This window comes from Anopheles nili, chromosome 2 (genome assembly GCF_943737925.1).
Source record: "Anopheles nili chromosome 2, idAnoNiliSN_F5_01, whole genome shotgun sequence".
Lineage (NCBI taxonomy): Eukaryota > Metazoa > Arthropoda > Insecta > Diptera > Culicidae > Anopheles > Anopheles nili.
The window spans coordinates 66,586,029-66,609,057 of record NC_071291.1 but is presented as its reverse complement, the minus strand read 5'-3'; the positions used below and the strand labels follow the sequence as shown (position 1 = coordinate 66,609,057).

Sequence of the window (23,029 nt, the reverse complement as noted above, 5' to 3'; positions counted from 1 at the left end):
GGTTCCACCGCCCGGAAGCGGAAAGTCAGTCTTATTGAGCAAACAGTTAACAAAACGGCGACATCTCTCACTGGGAAACAACTCCCATCAGGGAGTCAGGATGCTTCTGCGCCTCGATCTTCTCGATCAGAAAACAGATCGCGTTCTCGTCTGGGTGTTCGCCATTGATTATTGTTGATTGTTCCATTGTTCTAGGCACAGCTGGAAGACCGTCTTTAGGAGGAAGCATTAAGGATACTACTACTACTACTATTATTAGAGTTAAATGCCAATGGTTACGCGGGGAAATGACAAGGGGAGGATGGTATGTACAGCAGAGGTGGATGTGTCCCTTCCCGGAGAAGAATGCAAACTCGCTCGGCAGCCCCGTTTGGTTGTAAAGCTTATATAAAAAAAGGCGACACATTTTGGCACTGAGGGCCTACGTTACTACACTAAAGCCTACTGGAGGGGCGATTTGGAGGCACTTTCGCGTTGGCATAATTCATAGGAGAGGGCGAGAGGGCGTGCGCCACGTCTAACGTACGTCTAACGATAACCTGCTTTTTACAACTGTCCCTAACGCGTGATTACACGCTTTTGCTAACTTAACTACTTATCCACGGAGACGCTCACGACATTCCGGGCGGACGACCGGGCAAGAGAGTATACGGAGGATTGGCATTGAATGGCACACACACACACACATACGGTGCTATCGTCTGGCGATCGGTTCGTCCTCACCCGCACGAAACTGATCCTCTTCTCCGTACTCTTCTTCCTCGCCATCGTCCTCCTCATCTTCCCCATCGTCGTCCTCATCATCGTCGTCTCCGTGCTTTAGTTGCTACGAGAACCCTCGCGACGGTGACGGCACTGGGGACGGTGGCGGGGGTAGTGGCGAGAAGTAGGTCGAGCTGCGGGAGCTCGGTGATGGTGGGCAGCTCTCCGGAAGCATACCCCCGATGTCACTGTGATAATGCGACCGGGGCGTCGGTGGTGGCGGATACGGTTCCGGATCGTAGCATCGATCCTTGTACTTGGCCGGCAACAGAGCCGATCCGCCACCATGCCGGCCACTTCCACTGCCTACGGAGCTACTCGTACCACCACCACCCGTCGTACCCGAACCGTGGCCACCACCACAACCTCCACCAGCGCTAAGACCTCCCCTGCTGCGGTTGCTTTTACTCGTGTAATTGGAATCGCTTTCGTCACACGCATCCGTGGAACAGGGCGTCGGTGGTGGCGGCTGGTTGATGATCTTGTAGTGTTTGTACGGATGGTAACCACTGTTGCAGTACCGTCCGGTCGAACCGGCTGTCGTGGCCGGTGATGGTGGCGGATTAAGTGGATACCCGATCAAACTGCTCCCATTAGTCGTGGAGCTGCTCGCACCAGTGATGTGGTTACGATCGTAGCTTCCACCGCTCGTGCGGCTGTTGAGGGTGGACATCCGCACCGCGTCCGCAACGGATGCCAGCTTCGACACGCGGATGCTCTTGTTCAACCCGCCCGGTGATAATGGAGCTGCCGCTTGGTCACACTCTTTCGGTTCGAGCCCTCCGCCTCCGGTTCCGAAGCGTGTCCGGCATGTTTGCAGTAGGTACACGACGAGAAAAACGACCGCGACGGCCGTTACAACGACGATCAGTAGCGTGATTTTGCTCGAACTAGGTGCCATCCTTCTATTCCCGTACTCCGTGCAAATTTCGGGCGCTTCGTCCTCACCTTTGGCGCAATGCTCATCACCGTCGCACACGTTATGGAACGATATGCACACCTTACTTGTAGGACACTGGAAGTCCTCCGGGTTCTTACAGCACACCGCCTCATCATACCCATCCAGGCACTGGGTAGTACCATCACAAACAAGGTGCTTGTCGATGCATTCTCCCGACTGACACTTGAACTGGTCGCCTCGGCACGTCGGGCAGTCAAGCTCATCCGACTGATCGGGGCAATCCTTCTGGCCGTCGCAGCGCCACGACGACGGGATGCACTCCTTGTTGTCTTCCCGGTCGGAGAGTTGACTCGGCGTGGCACAGGTAAAGTGATCCAGCCCGCAGATGGTTTGCTCTCCGCATCCGCGCCGATCCTTGAGCAACATCAATCCCTGCGGACATGCGCAAACATTCTCGGACGGTGCATCATCCGGGGATCCGATACAGATGTGGCTACATTCCGCCCGCGCCGTGTTGCACGTGTGATTGCGAAGCGTACGTTCGTCCGGCGTCCACACGGCCACGATGTCCGTCATGTGGGGGTTTTTGTGGATCTCCACCCGTCGATTGTCGCCATGCACCGAGATGCGCTCCATTACCGGCCGCTCATCTAGCCAGTAGATGAACCCATCAAGAGCCGCGATCGATGACACCATGCTGATATGTTCCGCCACGAGCGTTCTCCTGAAAGTAACAATAATCAATCAATTTAAGCTATGAATAACTTACACCACTTATCAATATCAACCAGGTAAATAAGCCTATCTGATTAAAAATTAAAAAAATCACTAAACGAACGATGGATCAATGCACAGGAAATATTTCACAAGTTGAAATATTTCACAATAGTCGAAGGGTTAGAGACCTTCTTTTCAGCCCTAAAAAAAAACCGTTGCTTATAAAGGACACAACTTACACATCCTGCCCGTTGATGTCCATCGTATCGATGCGTTTGCCGTGTGCGTAGAACAGCCGATTCAGCTGGGGATCGAGTGCCAGCGCTTGAATTCCTTCAAGCTTCGTGATCAACTCCACCCGTTGCGATCCGTCCAGCCTGGCGCGCGTGATCGACTGGGCGGCACCGACGTCCGTCCAGAAAAGCAGCCGTTTGAAGGGATGCAGCGCGAGACTACGCGGTTTCTCCGTACGACCGATGTCCACGTTACCGATACTGGCGATGTTGCCATCCAGACTGGAAGAAGACCAACCAAAGGCGCTCGTTAGCAAGATTCAGTTATGGAACATTCAGTGTCTAACCCATTGCTCACTTCGTGATGTTGATGGTGTTGGTGTGCGAGCAGCTCCAAAAAAGAAGCCTACCGATCGGATCGATCGCCATGTCGAACGGAGAAGAGGTCGGATTGGTGGACACCTTCGCGTTGGTACTGTTGTCAAACGCCCGCCGGATAATCGGACCACGGCCATCGATCTGAAAGAGGTTAACGAAGCGGTTCAATTAGTACAGGTGTGCCACCTTTGTGTTGCAGGCCTCTCCCCTCTGCCCATCATTACCCAGTAGATGTGCCGCGTAAGGACGTCATACTCGACGGCGCGTATATTCTTGCCAGTGACCGGTAGCGGGATGTCGGGCGAATCAGCCGTATTGGGGACGAACCGACCGAACGAGTTACGCTGACTAAAAATGATGTAGCTTCGTGGCGGGCTACAGGACACCCTGTTCGCATTGAGTGTATAGTGCGTCGGACAGGCACATGTCATCTTCCGTTGTCCTTGTGCCAAGCAAAGGTGCGTACATCCGCCATTATTCGTGCGACACTGATTCGAGCCAGATTGACGACCAGCGTGGAACGCAAGCAGCGCGTACGTGTACTGAAGATTGGTGTGCACAATCGTCCTGTTCTCGCCAGTGGTTTTGTTCGCACGTCCAATCTCATCCGTCGTCCAATCCGCCCAGTACACCCAATCCTGATAGATGGTAAGCGCAACCGGCATGAATCGATTCCCATCCGCCACGTCCGCCATCACGAGCCGAGTGCGTCGCTTTCCATCCCAATCGGCACTCTCGATGCCGGTGGGCGAACTCTGCCGTGTCCAGTACAACCGGCGCGTGTCAGGATCAAGCGTCAACCCGATGGCATGGTTCGCACCGGAAATGATCGTCAGCAAATCACCGCCATCCATCGCCGCACGGCGAATCGAATCCGACGGCCACTCCGTCCAGTACATGAGGCCTTTCCTTGGCTCCAGGATGAGGTTCTTCGGTTCCTCGATACCCTTCCAAATGAGAATCCGCCGGCTGCTACCATCCAGCCGTGCCACCTCGATCCGGCGCGCGTCCGCATCCGTCCAGTACACGTTATGCGCCAACCAATCAACGGCAATTCCCTCCGGTTGCATCAACCCCGTCTCGACGATGCGCTGGACGTCCGATCCGTTGATGTACGCACGCGAGATGTACTTCTGCTTCTGGCTCACCCAATAAATGCGCCGATCCGCCACGTCCACATCGAGATAGTGCGCATCGAGCACGTTCCGAAACGGTGCGTAATCCGCGTGATTTTGGCTATCCATCGACAACCGCCCGATGCTGTCGTGGTTGGAGAACAGCAGAAACGCGGCCGGCACCAGACACGTCCGGTTGTCCCGAGCTAGCTCGTAATCGAGCTGACACCGGCACACGTAATCCTGCGGACGGTTCAGGCACAGTTGCGAGCATCCGCCATTACCGACGGCGCACGCATTCGTTCCTTGTACCTCATGTAACCGCGTCACCTTGAGCCCCATCAGTTCGGGGATATTTTCCGCGATCGTCGTCCGATCGGCACCAGTCAGCTTGTGTGCGCGATCGATCGATCGCCGCTGCCAATCCGTCCAGTACAGGTAGTCCCCGAGCAGGCTCAAACCGAACAGATGCGGCAGATTGTCGGAAAGGATCGTGTTCCGGCCCGAACCGTCCATGCCCGCCACCTCGATCGTGTCCGCTTTCGCGTCACACCAGTAGATCTTCCGCGCGACCACATCCAGTGCGATCCCGTTTGGCCAGATCAGATTCTCGGACACGATTAGTACACGCTCTGTCCCGTCTAGTGAGGCACGCTCGATTTTCGGTTCCTTTGCGCCCCAATCACTCCAGAACATCCAGCCAAGCGTGGGTGCGAGTGCGATCGCTCGCGGTTCCGCCAGGTTGTCGTAGATAAGGACACGCCGGAAGGACCCATCAAGCCGGCAAACTTGTATCCGATCTGTGCCCGTATCCGTCCAGTAAAGGTTCCTCGCCAACCAATCGATCGCCAGCCCATCCGGTGCCTGAATCTCCGCCGTAACGACTTCCTCCACTGGACCACCCGTTCCGTTCGCACGTACCCGCTTGATCGCGTTCTCTTCCTTATCCGACCAGTACACGTAGTTCTCAACCGGATCGAAATCGATGGCAATGGCGTTACGAACCTTGCCGGCTTCCAGCGGTACGATCGAGTAGTCAGGTGAATCAAGCGAGATTCGGTTAATTTGCTTCCGCTGCACCACAAACAGCATGTCCTGCGGACCACTGGCACACTGCGTCGCCGTGAGCAACTTAATACCGGTCGGACAGGCGCAACTGTACCCGGCGGCAGTCGTCGACGAAAGCAGACACAAATGCGAACAGTTGCCATTGTTGCGTCGGCAAGGATTCGCCTCATCGGACACTGCCTCCGGTTGTATCCGACGGTCCCACGCACGCACCGTAATCGGAAACTCCGGCTTACGCAACAACTCCCGGTGCTGACCGCGCTGGATGTCGTAGTAGTGCAACGTTCCCGCCTTCCAATCCGTCCAGAAGAGAAAACCCACCGTGAACGTCAAGCTGTACGGATAGTCGAGGCTTCGCATGAGCGTTCGCCGATTCCCACCGTCTAGATCCATCACATCCAGGAAGCGCTGGTTACCGTCCACCCAGTACACGAGCTCTTGCACCAGATCCACCGCTAGCCCGTTCGGCCAGAAGATCCTGTCACTCACCAGCACCGTTCGGCTCTGGGGATCACCATCCATACTCGCTCGCTCGATCTTTGGACTTTCGCCCCAATCCGTCCAGATCATGTACCGGCGGGCTGGGACGAGCGCGATCGCACGCGGTTGATCCAGATCACTCCAGAACAACACCTTCTGGAGACGGACGAGTGGTTGCCTGCCACCGGCACTTCCAGCGATCGGGTCGAGCTGTGCCACCTCGATCCGGTTCGCATCACCATCCGTCCAGTAGAGCTTGTCCGTGTACCAGTCGATCGCGAGACCCTCCGGTTTGTCCAGCCCGTCCGTTATCACAGCCGTCCTGTTTGACACTTTTCGCGTGCCGTTCGTGTGTCCACACTGGATCGCTTGGGGTGTGTTTTCCATCCAGCAGACGAGCCCCCGGTCGTGGTAGATGTCCATCCCGGATGCTTCGTTTAGTTTCTTCAGCAGCTCGTCCATCGTGTAGCTGCACGTGTTCGAGTCCGGTTGTACCGTCACGTTTAGCACGCGCAGATCGTAGTACGTCGTGAAGAGCAGCAGAATCGTGATACTGTTCGATGAGTCGCTCGACGCCGATGCAAAGGATGAGTTGTATTCAGAGCAACCTCCAACCGAACCGTCGGAAATTGCCATGACCGCGTGGAGACCTGTGATATGATGAGGAGATAGGACCAGGATAGGTTGCAGAAAAAAATAGTTAGATTATGTATTAGAAACCAACTGATTAAGCTTAAGAAATCGGTGGGAAAATATCATCTTCAAGAGGTTTCCCGCGCGCTTGCATAAATTACCGTATGCCATTCCAACAACTCCATCTATTTTAATTACTCGCAGTAAATAGCGGCGATTAAAAGGCAATCCCGCGCTGCAGGACTGCCCACCGATCATCGTCCATAAATTGTCAATGTCCGGTCCTCTGCTCAGTGGCGCAGTTTAATGACAGTTGTCACTACTGATCCTGCCACCGGGGGGTTGTTATTACCGTATATCCGGTGCGGCAAAAAGCCAAAGAGCGACAAGCCACCGCTCTGCAATCGCCCAGTAAACCGATCGCACGGATAAGATCGCGATCAAATAAATCAATCCACGCAAAGGCGTTAATTACGAGCAATCGATCCGCCGCTGTAACCATGCGCACTCCAGCTGTCAACTGCAAAACCCGTCGCGGTACCGTGCGGAATTGCTTTTCCCACTCTTAATTGCTTCCCAAGACAAGACCGCCGGGCGAGGTAATGCGATACCGTACGCCGTTACGATTTGCAGGACCCGCTTTCCGATACGAGGCCATATTCCGCGCTCTAGGAAAGGAAACCGGGTATGAGCCGGTGTTCATTATTAATTACACACCCGCAAGGGGCGGGAAGCAGATAGCGCAATCCATCACCATCAGAGTAACTGCAACCCACATGTGTGTCCCACACAGTGTCCTGGGGGTTTTCGCGGGTCTTCCAAGAACTTCGCTCGCACGTGAATAAAGCATGCGGGCACAGGGGCTGTTGTGTTTAATAACATGCTGCCAACCGCAATCTGTAATGCCCTTTCTGCACCTACTTTTAATGCCCCGGGCTGCCCCAGCGTCCATCCATTTCATGGACAGCAGGCACACACCATCGGGAACCATCGCAGGCGGACACAGCTGGCTGGCTGGCTGGCTGGATGTTTGCACAGCGCAATCGTGTATGCTTTCGCGCGGGGCCTTCTCGAGACGGATGTCCACTCGGCACTCGGTTTGACCAAATGGTGCCAAGCAGTGCGTTCACCAGAGCCCACAACGAACATGATGTCCACAGCAATGAGAGAGAGAGAGAGAAAACGATCCACTTCAGAGAAGGCGGCTAGACCTGGGCCGGCATTTCATCTGGACACTTCACTCACAAAACGGCCAAGTAATAACAGCAACAAAAAAATGTTTTCCCTCAAAAAAACGGGGGCAAAAAAATAACCACCGGAACGCATTTTAAAACAAACGCAATCGAAGAACACGAAACCTATTAGCCCTCGAGATTCGAGTCGGTGAGACAGAGAGTCCTTGAGGTCGAACTCTTTACGGCGACGAATGAAAAAACAAACATTTTTCTCGTTTCATTTTTCATTGTTTTTCCAATTCCAGCGCTTTTGGGGAGGGTGGGTTGCGCTTAAGAGCCGTCGCAGCATTTTGCTGTAACGAACAGTTTCGTGCGTACAAAAGGCGCGTACCGCAATTTTGCAATTGTAATTAGGCTTCATTATTTTTATTCAAATCGTTTGCCCTCTCCCCGGTTTCGATCGATTTTCGCGTAGGGTTACAGCCCACAGCATCCGAGAACGGAGGTTTCTCGACTGCAGGACTACATGTGGGGGGGAACTTGCCGTGCTCCTGTGGCCGTGAGTTTCCGGTCGTATTTGCATACAAGAAGCACTTGCACATGCGTTTCAAGGCGACAGATGCAACTCAGCGTACAAACGGAGTGAAAGGAAGGTTATTTCAGGAGCGGATTGTTGGCTCCGAAGGTGTTTCTGTGCTACAAATGCACATAAATCAGTACACGATTTAACGATGCATGATATCAATCTACACGGGATGGAAATTTGCTTAACCACAAGACCTGATTCACCTGAAATAGCGGGTGAAGTAAGCTAGTCTAAAATACACTCCCAGATGTGAAAATATCCAATAAGAACCAACGTCCCTATATTTTGTAAACGCTCGCGCTAGTCATAAATTAATAAGTCTTTTAGCTAAACGACGCGCAATTAGCTGGTTTAATAATGGACATTATGGAAACGAAACCCCCATAACCATGAAGGCGAACCGTTTTTGGCTTGCCGGGGTAGTGTTAATCACGGTGCTCTTCCTGTGTGCCCCACCGAGTGCTTCCGAGTCCCTGCACCACACCACTTCAGCCACCTTGCACACGCCCAAGGGGTGCCTGCTACTCGAGGGCACATTTCACACTTGAAGCTTCTCCTGTTCGAGGACTGCACGGAACGTTCGCCCTTACGGAAAAAACAACGTCGCGTCGTGGAGCGAAAAAAAACACGAAAAGCCGATGATATGTTGAAAACAACTTACAGGAAGAGAAGGAAAAGGGAAGACCCGCGTTCACACCTTTCTCCTTCATCTTCGTCATCCACCAGAAGGGGATCAGACTAACCCTTCCCAGACACGTACTCGGGTTACACAACAACGGCGCAGAACCTGATCTTCAACGGGTGGGTCTCGTGAAGAGCCTTCTCCTCCCCGATGGGGAGGTTTTACGTCTTCCTATCCCCAACATCCATCGTGTTGAGCGTGAAATTCCATCCAGGCACACCAACCTCATGGCACGGCTGGCAGGCTCAAGGGTCAAGTAGTTCTCCGCCTGTTTGCTGTACAGCTCTCGACGGGACAGGACCTCGCAATGTACCGAACCGGACATGCATACGCATGAGCGGTGGATGGTTTCGTCGCACGGGGACGTATTCATGTTGAGATTGATTTTTTTCTTCCCATTTTCTAGATAGTCATCGTTCAAAAGTGTGGTGTGGGACAGGTGGGAGAAAAAAATTAAAATTTCATACAACATTGAACAACAACAAAAAAAACAAATAGTTATATGAACTATTAGCGCTGTACCTATATGATTCAGTGATGCTCAGGAGCAACCATAAAATCGATTTTTATAACATAGATATCATTAAACATTTTTCACTAAAAAAACAATTACCTTTATGACAGTGTACAGTATTTCATTGGAAGGAAATGAAAGATTTAGCGTTACAAAAGTCACCGGTATCAGCCTTTAGTCGGTTCTTTGTTAGTACTACCGGAATAAAATATGCAACAACTCCTCCAGGAGGCTACACACACGCAAGGAAAACTCTCAACAAAGCTTCATTTCGCACATCCTCAGGCATTGCAGCGTGCCAAGGCGGGATGCTGTGTATTTTTCTACATTTTCCACCCCACGTGGCTTATTTATGGTTCGAAGGAACGAACCGAATGACGGACTGATTGCACGCAGATCGCGAACCCATGTCCGGGTCTGGGCCAGGGAAGCACCGATTGATGTTCCGGAGGGCACGCAGTACACCGAATGGAAGCGAGAACGAGAGCATGGGCGGAATTGATGTATAGGATTGGGCGTATTTTTAGCCGGCCAGTTTATTTTGCTTCTCCCATTCCGCAGGAGGACTCCTCCAACATGCTGGTTTAATGTTCTGTTCCGTAGCTACCAGAAAACGGCACGAGATTCGCACGATCTTACCCCGGATCGCTACTGGATCATGATCAAGCTAGGCGAATTTTGTAGAGCTCCCCAGCATCGAGAAACGACGCCTAATTCACCCGACGGGCGGTGTTTATTTTTTAATATATGTGTGTGCTTTTATTTGTGTGCGCTGTTACTATTTTATACAAATCAATCACTCAGCAGAAGGCGAAATAAAAATCGTAAACGAAAATTCCCCCACAAAAGCTAGGCGTTTCAAACTGCGCTTTGTTTCGAGATGGTACGTGCAAATGGAGTACTGTCGGGCTGGAATTAGGTGAAACGGTAACAACGGAATGGTTTAGCACGTGCAGGAAACATGGAAAGATTTAACTAAGCGATGAATAAACGAGATGGAACAATTTCTCTTGCAATCAGTTGATGAAATTCCGGGAAACCCCACAGAGTTTCCACTGAATGCAGTCGGCGAGATAATATTCATGATAGGGTTTCTAGCGGATGCGTTGTGAATATTAGCCATCGATAGTATTCATCGAATCTAAACACCTTTTTTTCGACTAAACCATTTAATTTAAAATTTACGTCGTTTAAAATAGGATTTAAATATAGGATCTTAGCATAAACTTAAACATTAGCATAAGCTTAAAAAGATTCAATGAAGATGCTATGAAAATATAACCCAAAAGATGCTCACACTATATTATTTAAACTCTCCTTATAATTTAATCAACGATCGTAGTAATGGCGGGGGTAAATTTTGCAATCCTTTAGACCAGAAATCCATCAAACACGCATACAAATACAAGCGAACTCAACTCCCCATCCCCAAGAGCATTATGGCACAGTTTCCGGGCAGGAAAATATTCAAGTAGGCGTGATTCTTTCCCCGCATTTCTGCCTAAGGGGGTGCGCTTTCACTTGATTCCGTTCCAACGAGGGGCTCACATTTCAAGGAACACATTAAAACATGCTCCCCCTTTGATGTGGTCCTGCTGTTCCGGTGCGGAACCGAACCGGCTGGAGGTGCATATAATTGGCTCCCTCGTCCTTTTCTCATCCCACCTCTTGTCAGTTGTGAGCAATTCCCATGTTTATCCGCCAGCTTCACCTCGGGGTGTGTGTGTGTGTGTTGTGAACATTAAACCATCACAACTGCCGATGTGTCCCGCCGATGGTTAACGTGCGGAGGGATCGGGGATCTTTGGAAAAATTGGAACATTGAGCGAAGGAAAAACGAACGACCTCTGCAGGAAGCAGGAAGCGCTCTAATCGCCTTACCAAGCCCTCCCAGGCTTCTCGTCACGCTGCCGAACGGGGGAAGATTATGCCAGCGTTGCGTAATTTTCTCGTAAATATACCCGCCCGGCTTTGATCTTTGGCGCCCAACATTCGTCACGGTGAAACCAAAACGGCCGTGACACCAATAAAAAAGGAAACGTAACACCAGCCGCCCGTGGGCAGCGGCTCCATCGCGGAACAAGGGAAGCCCGCCAAGCCCCTCCGATGGGAAGCCCAGGGTGGTGCATTTTCCGGTGAGAAGTCGGAAAACTCACCGCCCGCCCAAGCGCAACATGACGGCTTCGAAGAAAGAAAGAACGCCGGGGCGACGGGTTGACACTGGCGGGATCGCTGTATTTACGTTTTCTCAACCAACGGGTTTTGGGAGGTTTTTTTTAGGCCCACGGCACAGACTTCCCGTAGGGTGCTGGGCTTCTGGAGGGGACTGTTTACCGAAGCTGCGACATAAACATTACGCGCTGGGCTACGGCGGGTTGGCTTTTAAGGAACGTCGTCTTGTGTAGTGTCGTATCGAGAAAAAACAAGGAACTGGGGCAATTTGGGGAGGAAAAACAACACCAACATGAAACGGTTCTGGTGCGTGATACCGCCGCATGTTTTTGTAATTAAAGGTTTTGTACCTGTAGCCCGAGCCGTTAGCATTATGCTGTAGCTTTGTTTGAATTAGTTAATCTCTTTTTTTACATTCGTTTTAGAGAGGAAAAACAACGCACCTACACTCGGCCAGATGTAACAGGATTAAGCTCTTCTTGCAGCTCGGATAACTATCCAGGCAATTTAATGAAATAAAAACGACTGGATTTTCTCACTATTAACTTCCTTTCTCATTCTGAATCAGTGAGCGATCGCAACTAAATCAGTCTCACTCATGAGAAGCGCAAAAATCACACTACACGTGAAAAGGTGTAAAAGTCTACGAAAGGAAGCTTCAAAATGCAGCTAACCAAAACAGGTCCAAATCTCGTTAGCCCTTTACAGCTTCACAATCATCGTTGCCATGAATTGTTTTCCATTTCTTCTTCTTAGCAACGAGTGAAAATGTGAGATGCTACCAAACACGTCTCACCATCTCACTACTACTCACGATCACTCACTACCGCGACGATCCGTTCCATCTCACCAACGCCGTTCACCAAATTCGTTTTCTTCCCATTCTAGAAGCTAACCGGTCGCGAAGTAGCAAATTTTTATTTCATTCCCGCTTCTCCTCCTATCCTATCATATCCGCACGTTTTTATCTTCCTTTTTCGATGTTGTTTTCAGTTTACGAGGCTCTTCCTTCCCGTCTTGCGCGTGAAGAGTTTGGTGGTTCTCGGAAGGGCTCCCTCTCGATCAATCTTGTTTCCCCGCGGACTGCTTCTCACGCCCGGTGTGTTTCTGGCGCAACCTCCGCCAATCCGCCAATCGATGGTGTCGTTTGCTGTCCAATTTAATTGCCCATTTTACGCTAACAAACCATTCCGGCACGACGTCGCAGGTCGCCGTCGTTGTCGAGGCTTCTCCAGCCCCGGGAAACAACCTTAATCCTGGATCGAAGGGGGAGGCGTTTGGGGCGCATAAAAAAAACGTGATCAAGCGAGCAGGTTTTGCGGACTTACCCCCCTGATGCCCGAATGGTGAAGGGAATTGAATTGAACAATGTAAAAAAAAAATCGATCATTTAAAACCCACTGCAATCGACTAAAGGAGCAAAAGAAAGGAAGACGTGCACCCATCACAAGACATGCTGAATGAATAAATTAGCGGAACATTATGTAGATATACCAGCAAGCAGCAGCGAAAAAGAAGAGCGAAAAAGCACACTGCAGAATATGCAGCCGAAGAGGATGGGAGAAATTTACGTCAAATTTATAGCTTTTGCATCGTAATGCAGGAAGCGAACCGATTGCGTGCTGGGTGGATGAGGTGGAACTGATTTTGTTTAACTGGTTTTTTGTTTGTTGTCATATTCGGTGTGTTTGGCTAGGCTTTGGCGTATGCGAGAAAAATGTCTATATATTTGTCGAATATTTAACATTCTACCTACGCAGTCACACGCGGAATGTACGACAAAACAACCATCAGACAAACGAGCGGAACAACCGAAAGACAACCAATAACCATGTTTATGTAAATTCGTGTAGCGGTTTTTTTTTTGTGAACACCCATATGGAGATTTATATAGCCCATTCAAATTTACAGAAAGAAATATCCGATTACAAATAAATGTTGCAAATATCACGTTGGAAAAAGCAATATATATATATATATATTTTTTTAGCTAACTCGATTAATATCATAAAATTATCACCGTTCCTAAAGAGACACGAAACACGATAAAAAAACCACCCTCCGCACCTCGTCTTCACCACAACTACCATCCTCCTCGCGTCATCAAGTAAATGAGCTTGCAAATTATGAAGTTTATGACGCACAAACAATAAGCTCACATAATTACAGATAAAGATCGCGAAAACTGTCACTCATTAATATCGCTGCCGTCGCCGGTTGCGGACAGTTGTGCGGATGCGAGCGAAAATTATCTACATTTCGCTCTACTAGCACGGAGCCGTAATTTAATTTGAATCTTAAATGAACCCAAACAAGACGTGGATAAAGTGAAAATTGCCCCCGAAACCAACGTTCGGAACCGGGGGGACGACCAAGAACGGAGGGAGTAGTTAAGGCAAGTTCGGGGTGTGTGGAGCTGCAACAAGAGATCCCCCATGGTCTCTTCACATCGCCCCACCCAAACACGAAACCCTGCACCAGGTCCGGACCACCAGCATAATAATAATTTAACATGCAAGCGGATGTCTACGTAGTGCGAACGTTCCTCCGTCACTCTATCTCTCGGGCGAGTTCTTTCACGTTTGGTGTTTCGTTACCCGGTTCTTGCTAGTCCCAAATTTACGACGAAGGACGTCGTTGCGTGTGGTTTCCGTGTCTCTCGGGCAACGCGCTCGAGTTGCTGGGCAAAGTTAAGAACCGTACCCAAAAACCATTTCTGCGCGGGTCCACAAATTCATCATCGGTTCCACTTTGGGGTCCGGCTTCTTGTGCGTGTGCGCACCCAGGCTTCCTCACGGCTCCTCGCTTTCTCGTTGGCGATGTATTATGCGCGAAATAAAAAGTATGATCATCATCACTTAACTTGTCTTGTTATGTTACTCATTATTGTTTCCCGTTTTCCACGTTCAACTTTGGAACGAAAACGAAGCAGGAATATTACGAGAGAGAGAAAGAGAGAGAGAGAGAGAGAGAGAGAGAGAAAAAACCACTGCCACTTCTGTCGATGGTGTAGCGAAGGATTGTGCTGAAGATAGTTTGCACGATCGCGTGGTTGCGAGAAGCGAGCCGGAGCAAAAGGACATTGGAGATGATTTTTTACGATCATGAGCGCCCGGACACCGGTTGGTTCAAGATTTTTGGGATTTTTTTTTGCTTCACTCCACCCGGTTCAGCATGAGCTCATCATGGCTGACATTGCCGATATTCGTGAGTTTTGAGGGAAATACCCTCCTCTTTCCCGCACGCTAAGCAGGAGGAGTAGGGAACATGATCTTACCATTTATGTCGGAATGGCACCGAAGTGCTCCCCTCGAAATATTCTTCAAATAGCGTGGCTGTACGTCGTGAACTAACCTACTAGAAGCCGGTATAGCAGACTCAATCCCGTACACGGTTGACTTTGACGCCCGGAAGGTGCGAATTAAGGCACTTCTTTCTGAGGCACTCTTCAAATCGCATACCACTTCGAATTGTATCACCCCGAACGACAACGCGTGATAATTGAAATCGTTTACCAACGCGCTAACATTTGTCGTGCTGATATTTTCGATCAACAACGACAACGAATGGGGAAGGCAAACACAGTGTCACATTGGGATTGACAGAGATTCAAGATGTTTGTATCGGACAATCCAAATATGTCTAGTGTAGTGTTTTTAGAAGTTAATGATTGATCTTACCAATTCTAAGATCCAGATCACATCGATAAACTGCACTATTGAGGATCACCCTGTTAATACAAACTGTGACTGGAATATCTGGATCCAAATTGTAAGATCCACGCAATAGGTTATGCAAATCGTTCATATTTATCGTCTAGAATTGATGTACCCACACATATCCTGCAGCGTCATGCATTCCTATGGTCCTGAGGACAACATGGTTCTCTAAAACGCAGCCATATTACATTGCATTGTTTCGGCTGTATTGTATGCAAATACAAATGGTAAAAGACAAAACCAAGACTGCTAGCCATTAATATCTTTCTGACGACGAAGTCGTCGAGAACGATTACTCGTCTCCAAGCTTTGAATTATCCAAGAGGGTTCAAAAAACCACAACTCGACGTTGCCGTTAGCGCCTCTACCGGTGACAGCTAAAATTACCACGAAGGTTCTTAACAATCGTGTGCATGATTTCCATAATCATCAGGCTAGGGTTCTGGCTCGCACTGGCCCTTTTCCAGCTAGTTAGTTAGCTCTCCGCCCAATTAATCTGGTATGTTCCACCTGGCTTGCTGGGAGCTACCGGTTGTTACGCAACATTACGCCTGTCAGTGCTGCCAGCCAAACTGTCAAAACTTTGACGTTTCTCACCCATCCGGAATAAGCACGAGACTGAATACTACTGGGGAGCTTGAGCTGAAATTACTACCGAGCCCTACAGTGACGGCGGGAATTTGAAGCGTTTTCACCCGGAGAACAGGATGCAACTCAAGAAAGGCGATGACGGTAATTGTGACGTTGACGTTGGCCCGTTTCTTTGGCTGTTAATAAGATCGATCGGTTCGTTTCTTCTCCCCTTACACGGCAACGGTTCGACGTGATCAGTCGGGTGGAAAGCGACTTTGGAAACGAATTCGAAACGATTGGAGGGAATTGATCTTTGGAACCAGAAACCCTCAAGCACGATCAGCAATTGATCGATCAGTGAAAAGAATACATCCAAATAGAGAGAGAGAGAGAGGATCACAAAGACACACAGAGAAGCGACACATACTCGCACTCGTCACGCATTTATTTCAATAATTGAATCGTTTGCACATCATTCTCCTTCCCGGACTAGGGGGATGATGATTCTGGAGAGAGAAAAATCGAGAAGCCGACGGAAAGAGTACGCGTGTGAAAAAAAGAAGAGCTAACAATCAAGAGAAGAATAAAATAACATGCCAATAATTGCATTGATTGAGTTCAATATGGTAGCTAGCTGCGGAATCAATGAATCTATTTAGAACGAAGTAGATCGTTGAACAAGCGATTCAAAAATTCTTTGATACAAGAAAAAAGGATTCAAAAAATGATAATATTTTGCACCAAACAAAACAATTTATTTGAAGCCTTGAACTACATTGGTGACATTCAAAGAATTGTATGGAAAACAGCAACGGACAATGTGTGCTAAATCTAACATCAACGGCAATTTATTTTCACATCATGAAGCGGAAAAGTCTAACAACACTTAATTGCGACCGGAAACCACTAACAGATTCCATATCGCGCCTTTGTGAATAAATCCACAGCGCGTTATTTGCACTGCATACCTTAAGACCTTCGCTAAAGCTCTTTATCTTTTGCCTAGCGTGTGGTTAAAGATTCCACCGAAACCTCCATTTCCGGCGAGCTATTCTCAACTACAACATACCATGCCAAAACGTCCCCATAAAATTACGATCACTTGTCTCTGCCACATGGCACTCTATTTTGCTCAAAAAAATAGTCACAAAAAACCATCGCCGGTTTCGGATTGGAATTTTTGCCAACTTTAAACTTCGCCTATGTTTGCGCATCGCCCACCATCGAGCGGTGCAGAAATGGTGTGCAAACACTAATAAGCGATACCGGATTAGTACACTTTACCTCTTACGTATGGGAAGAAGGCCAAATATTTGGGTGCTGGGAATGGGATTGTTTTCCTTCTCGCTACGAGACACTTTCAAACCAACGCCATGGGGTCGGGTTTCTAGCGCTCGGGCGAGGATCAATATTTGCCTACGTTTAACAGTTTCGATCCGTTTCCAACCGTCGCTCACAAAAAGGGAAACACCCATAAAAGTGGTCGGTGTAGCCCACCCCAAATGGTGTCAAAAATACGCCTGCATCACGATTGTTTGCTAGAGTACTATTTTCTGTTCCAATTGCCACTAGAAACCAAGAAGTTAGAGTAAATTAAAATGGCTGGAGTGTTGAAAGTTCAAATAATCCCAATTGAATCAATGTGTTTTTCGGGGGTTTTGCCATTCCAAAATTACAACCCTTCTTGCAAATAGTAAAAGACGATCATATTGATTAAAAAAAAAGGAAAACAATAAACTCCAACGCACGCACACATACACGCTCACAAAAGGCACACGAATTGACCTCTTCGGTTGGCCTCAAGGTCGGGATTTCGATCGCTTTCCACGCAGAACCGGCAGCCAGCAGACCAGCGCTTCTTCACTTCATCTTTTCCAATTATATTTCTCCACTCGCTTACACTATCCTTCTCTTTTTCGATCTCTTTCTCTCTCTCTCTCTCTCTGTCACTCTCTTCATCTCCTTCTCTTCGCATCCTTTCGCCCATTCGTGATTCTCCGGGCTGCAGAGACCAAAAGAAAATGACTAATGATCGACCATTTATCTGCGAGTATCAATCAAAATTCGAGGAAAACTGTGCTCGAAAAGCGCGCCCGAAGAACCCGTTCCGTATTTCGAAGCACACAAAACAACAGCCCCTTTCGTTCTCGCTTCCAGCATCCAGCAGGGTCTGGGGACGAAAAACCCCTGCCAACATTCCCTGCTGCCAGCGAACGGCTCGGCACGAAATTATTCCACACACGCCGGACTTCTGGTGGTGATCGTTAGCAATGGATGATCACGATCGCGTCCAGGAAGATGCTGCCGGTTCGAACGCCAACACACGTATAGAGAGAGAGAGAGAGAGGCAGAGAAAATGAAAAAGCGAAGACGAAACCAAGATCAGAGGGTATTCGAGAGGGTGGAGCGGAGGACGCGGAAAATAAATAAAACGATCAGTGCCTTGTTATGAGATCTCAACTTATTGCTCGATTCTTTCTTGCCCGTACGGGCGTCTCGTGCCAACGGGAAGAAGGAGCAGATCCAGCCGGGTTTGGTAGGTGGAAGCGAAGGATGTTTTCTTCCCGCATCGCTCGAGGGTCGATTTTCCGCGGCCACATCATGCTCCATCACGCAGCTTGCGAAACAAGGTGTTTCGTGTCTCGTCTCTTCTTCATCTCTCCCGGCACATATGTGCGTGTGTGTACGCTCTCGCCCGACTGGGGCAGTTACCTTAAACATGCGCGTGTCTGTGTGGATGCGTAACCGAGAATCGATCTTGTGCGCGACCCATCCGTCCTAAATCATTTCCTCCCTCGTGGGGAGTTGCCGGAAAATGGCCGGTTTTACGCATGCTCCTAGAGAGCTCTCGCTTGTGGGTGTGTGGGTTTGCGTGTCCGACTTGCCCCCGGGGTCCATCCGATAAATCGTGAAGAAAATTGAACACACATTGTAGGAAACTCCCTGCAACAAAAGGGCGAACCAGAGGCAAGGCGAACCCAAAACACAACATACCAGCAACGGCCGAGAGCACCGTGTTCGCGGTCAATAGGTTTTACGGCACACGCTTTTTTTTCTCCTCCCCGCTGTTCTATTTCGATCCGTCCCGAGAGTCCTGGTTTTGCCGCAGCGTTGGAAACACACACACCGGTGTGCCCCGTACGGAATCGAGCCAGCAAACGTTTGCCTCATTTTCCAGCTTCAACCGTCTGGACAACGGCATCCGTAAGAACCCGTACGAGTGACAATCGTTTAATGGGACATATATATACATTTTTTTTTGCTTTCTTTAACACTCCTTTGTCTAACTTCATTCATTACTCTCGTTTTGTAAGGTCTAACGTTCTCAGTCCAAGAACGTTCTTCCATTTTTACGGGTTTTGTTACTCGCTGCTTGCGGCTGTGTTTTCTACGTCCATCTTCGCCGTAGTCTTTTCGCTTTCGTTTCGTCTATTTTGAGCAGCTTTTTTCCCTCTCCTTCGTTCTATCTTTTTCCTCTTCATATTCCTTCCACAACCCCCACATTACGTACCGTTTTCTCTTCCTCTTTTTCTCTCTTTCTTTCTCTCTCTCTCTCTCTCTGCTTCGTTTTTTTTTTTCTCGTTACACGCTCAAGTTTAGGGTTTTCTTTTAGTTTCCCCATACCTTTGCTGTTCATCGTTCGTTTTCCACCCACTTTACGATCGAGTGTTCTTTTGCTCCTTGACCTGGCCGGGGGGGTTTGGGGATGCGCGCTGCGCCAACCGACCGAGGTCATTTCCTTCGCTTGTTTTCAGCAATTGCTAGCTGTGACGTGGTTCGATTTCCCTCTCGTGCACGCGTTTTCCTAGTGTGCCGCTCCGGGCAGCATCCAGTAACGATCCGGAAGGTTTTGGAGTGGAAATGTGTGACCGATAGATGGTTGGTAACGCGCTTGCGTGTTTGGGAACGCAGAAGTTCAGAGACCGGACCGATAGGGAGCTTGACAACTTGGGCAACAAAATTTCTAGCGTTTGTAAATGTTCAAATAAAAGATACCAACTCTCAATTGCTTTGTAACTCAATAAGTTGGATCTTCAAAGCACAATCAAAGCTCCAGCCCTTTAAAGATACAAAAAAACATGGAGGTCAATGTATTGCATTTTAAACAACCTTCACGTTCAACCGTTTATAGTTGTAATTCTTCGAATTTTCCATGCTCTAGACGCATTTATCCACATTGAGCACTATGAGCTCGTCCACCCAGCACGTAAGCGACAGGTTCGAGGCTACGCGTCGGCTTCATGCGGTGTAAAATATATTCAGAAGAAAAAAAGATAAAATTGTCCCACAACGACGCCTCGATTTTTTCTCATTTTTATTGTTTTTGGTTCACGCTTCACCATGCCCAAGGAGGATCAGCTAAGAAGGTCGCGCAACGGCACAGCAGGACAGGACCATGGGAATGAAACAGGTAGAGAGAAGTGCACAGACTGTGTTTGGCTCGAAAGCAGCAGGGGGAAAAAAAGAATCACATTCAAAAGATCTGGTGAATTTATGACAACACTTTATGAGGATCGACCGTCCTTTCTCTCTCGCTGATGGAGCATGTGTGTGAGCAAGGATCTTGTAAATCGATTAGGGTTTTTTTTATTCTGTAACTCGTCCCAAATGGAGATTTCGTATAGAAAACGACTAACCCCGACATCTTAATCCGATGCACCATTAAACTGCACCTAACTACGAAGGAACCGGTTGCTTCGGAATGTTCGGTGTCAAAAATTTATCCCTTGAAATCAAACAAATCCTTCGAGGAAAAGCTTTTACTAACAGGAAGATTTTTTTTCTCTTGCGTTATTGTTTCTCTTTTCGTTCTGCAGGATTGTTTCAAGCTTATCAGGGTTTTTTTCAGATTATCAGCGTCATATAACTGATGGCAAACAAAAGGCGAGATAAATAGAGCTTTGTTTGTGCAAAAATTGAGCACAAATTGGTGCAGGTAAAATCGGTACAGTATCAGAAAGTAACACGTAAAAAAAAATAAACATCAAAGAATAATTCAAAGAAAACAGAAATATACTTTTGTTCAAATAAAAGAAAAAAGAAACATAAGAGTATTGCTATTATGGCATTGCCGTAAATCTTTCGAAAGATATATTATGCGATCTACGAATTATTTCAGACGTATTAAGCCAATTTAACAGCTCATCATTGTTCCATTCGTCACATTTGTTGCTTTGTGGTATACCACAAATTTGGCCACATGTTTAACCTGCCGGCAATACATAAACACATTCTGCAGTGTTAAGCTCGGCTTTATAGAAATTATTTTCCTTAACACTGTCTACCGGATATTAACCGATGAGTAATTGAACTGAAATAAAATTCACATCGAAACAGAGGTTGGTTGAGTGGGTTTCGCTGGAAAAAGGATGCATAATCAGCATTCCACCAACGAGCACCATATTATACCCCGCAAATGTTCCGAACGTGACGAAACTAGCAGAAGCAAAATAAATAGCAAAACGCCTCCGTGCGAGAGGAAGATTCGTTCCTGTTTGGCGTACACAACCACGAATGGAAGTACTTTGTCACGATGCGTCGCCCAAGGGGTGGGTGCTCTTAATTTGCACTGAAACCAGCGTGCCTCGTCCCTTAGACCGCAGACAAGGCGCAGAACATGAACCCATTCATCACGTGCGAAGAATTAGCAAAATGCTGTCCGCAAAAGGCATGAACCGGGAAGACATAGAACGCGAAAGGCGATGCGTGCACGTTCCTAAGTGTACTTCGTCCGTACGGAGTGGGAAAAGGTAGTGCAAAAAAAAGACTTATTGTCACGAGCCGATGGCTCACGACTGGATTTGCAATGGAAAATACATGAAGCACAGGGAAACGTTGTTCAAGTTGCTAAACCTACAAAAAATGGGAAATAATATTGGAATTTAATACCAAATTACGCACGACTAACGCGCATAAAATAAAGAATGTCTCAATGTTTCCACCTGAGATTCACATTGAGCAAATTCAGATTCACGTCACGTTGCATAGATTGTTTCTTGTTGGCTTTATCCACCATATGGTCGGATTAAAAATCAATTCTAGCGCATGAATCAATTGGAAAGGGTTACAATAGTATGCTGCTTCAGGAATGAGAGAATGCGAACCAATTTTAGCCATTAATATATTACCAAGCACTAAATAAGGATCTTGAACGTGTGATCTTGGCAGGAGCGTCCCTTGGGACATCCCTTATTTTGATAAGGAGGTCATAACCAATCGGTCAAGGAAGTGACGAAATGAAAGCACAATTTTGAACATCTTTCCAACATCCCGACTTCGAGTGCTGTCCCCTCGTGCTGCAGAGGGTTTCATCGAAGGCCACTTTCCTTCCAGTTTTCACCCCCTTCATTTTTATCAGCACCACGGACGAACATGACACCTTCAGCGTGTTTGTTGATTGTGTTCCTTCCACGGGTACGCCGACAGTCGCTAGCGTTATCCCCCCACGGGGGCGTTATTACGTGTTATCGCGTGCTATCACGCAGCCAGATAACGACCGGTGGGCTTCTGCCAGCGGCCTTTCGAAAGGGATATGAAGCTCCGAGGAGCAAAGCCGATCACACAGGTTTGGTTTGGAAAAATTTACCTCAAAGACAGAGGGAAGGATTTGCGGTTTGATCGGGGATTGTGATTCCTATTTTTTATTCATTTTATTTGGCTTGTACTTACCGTGGCCGTTGTTTAATACCGATACTCCTAAAACATCGAAGAGCAGCAGGAAGGCCAGCAGAAGCCAGCTATTGATGGCAGGGCGGCTCCGTCTGAACATCGTCCTATCGGAACGCCGTTCAACACCGACAGATCGCGACGCGATCCTTGCAGATGCCTTCCGCCCGAGCTGCCGGATGGAGGCCGGACTGCTGGACGTAATGCTCGGTCGATGTCGGCTGTAGCTACTGTTGTATGTTTTGGCCGTACCCATCTCGTCATAGCTGAGGAACGAGATTTTTTTTCCACGACCTAGCACATACACGGTAGCGGCAAGGACATTGCGCTTGATCGTATCTCCCGAAATACAATCGCACAATCACGAACACTTCACAGAACTTGTTGCTTACAAACAAACGGCTTTCAACTAACTATTAGGTGATTTTTTTTCTTAATCGAAACACAAACACTGCACTACATTCAATACTGCTCGTCGTTTCACCGATTGCGATCACTTTGCGCCAGAACAAATCAAAGCCAGCTGAACGATCGATCGAAGCAAACCCTCACAAACAGGCTTGTATATTATGTGTTCACTCTGTGCGGCCACGAACAGCTGCCAGTTTCATCAACAACTCAGTTGAGCGCGCTCGTCGGCGTTTTGTTGATTTTG

The 23,029-nt window shown here is 48.4% G+C and overlaps 1 protein-coding gene across 1 annotated transcript; it reads right to left on the bottom strand.

The window, feature by feature from the left end:
* Window positions 1–826: 826 nt before the first annotated feature.
* Window positions 827–22,630, bottom strand: LOC128728636 (low-density lipoprotein receptor-related protein 6). Its single transcript, XM_053822268.1, has 5 exons — window positions 22,378–22,630; window positions 3,216–6,304; window positions 2,972–3,132; window positions 2,620–2,895; window positions 827–2,387 (listed from the first exon to the last, which is right to left on the bottom strand). Exons 1-5 carry the CDS (start codon window positions 22,628–22,630, stop codon window positions 827–829), a joined length of 5,340 nt encoding a protein of 1,779 aa, XP_053678243.1.
* Window positions 22,631–23,029: the final 399 nt, after the last annotated feature.

Bases quoted from the DNA above. Each gene is read 5' to 3' on its own strand.
- LOC128728636 (XM_053822268.1), bottom strand. From the start codon at position 22,630: ATGGGTACGGCCAAAACATACAACAGTAGCTACAGCCGACATCGACCG. The intron at 3,133-3,215 runs GTAATGATGGGC...AACCTCTTTCAG, and splicing joins TTACGCGGCACATCTACTGG to ATCGATGGCCGTGGTCCGAT. The intron at 2,388-2,619 runs GTAAGTTGTGTC...TGTTACTTTCAG, and splicing joins GACATCAACGGGCAGGATGT to GAGAACGCTCGTGGCGGAAC.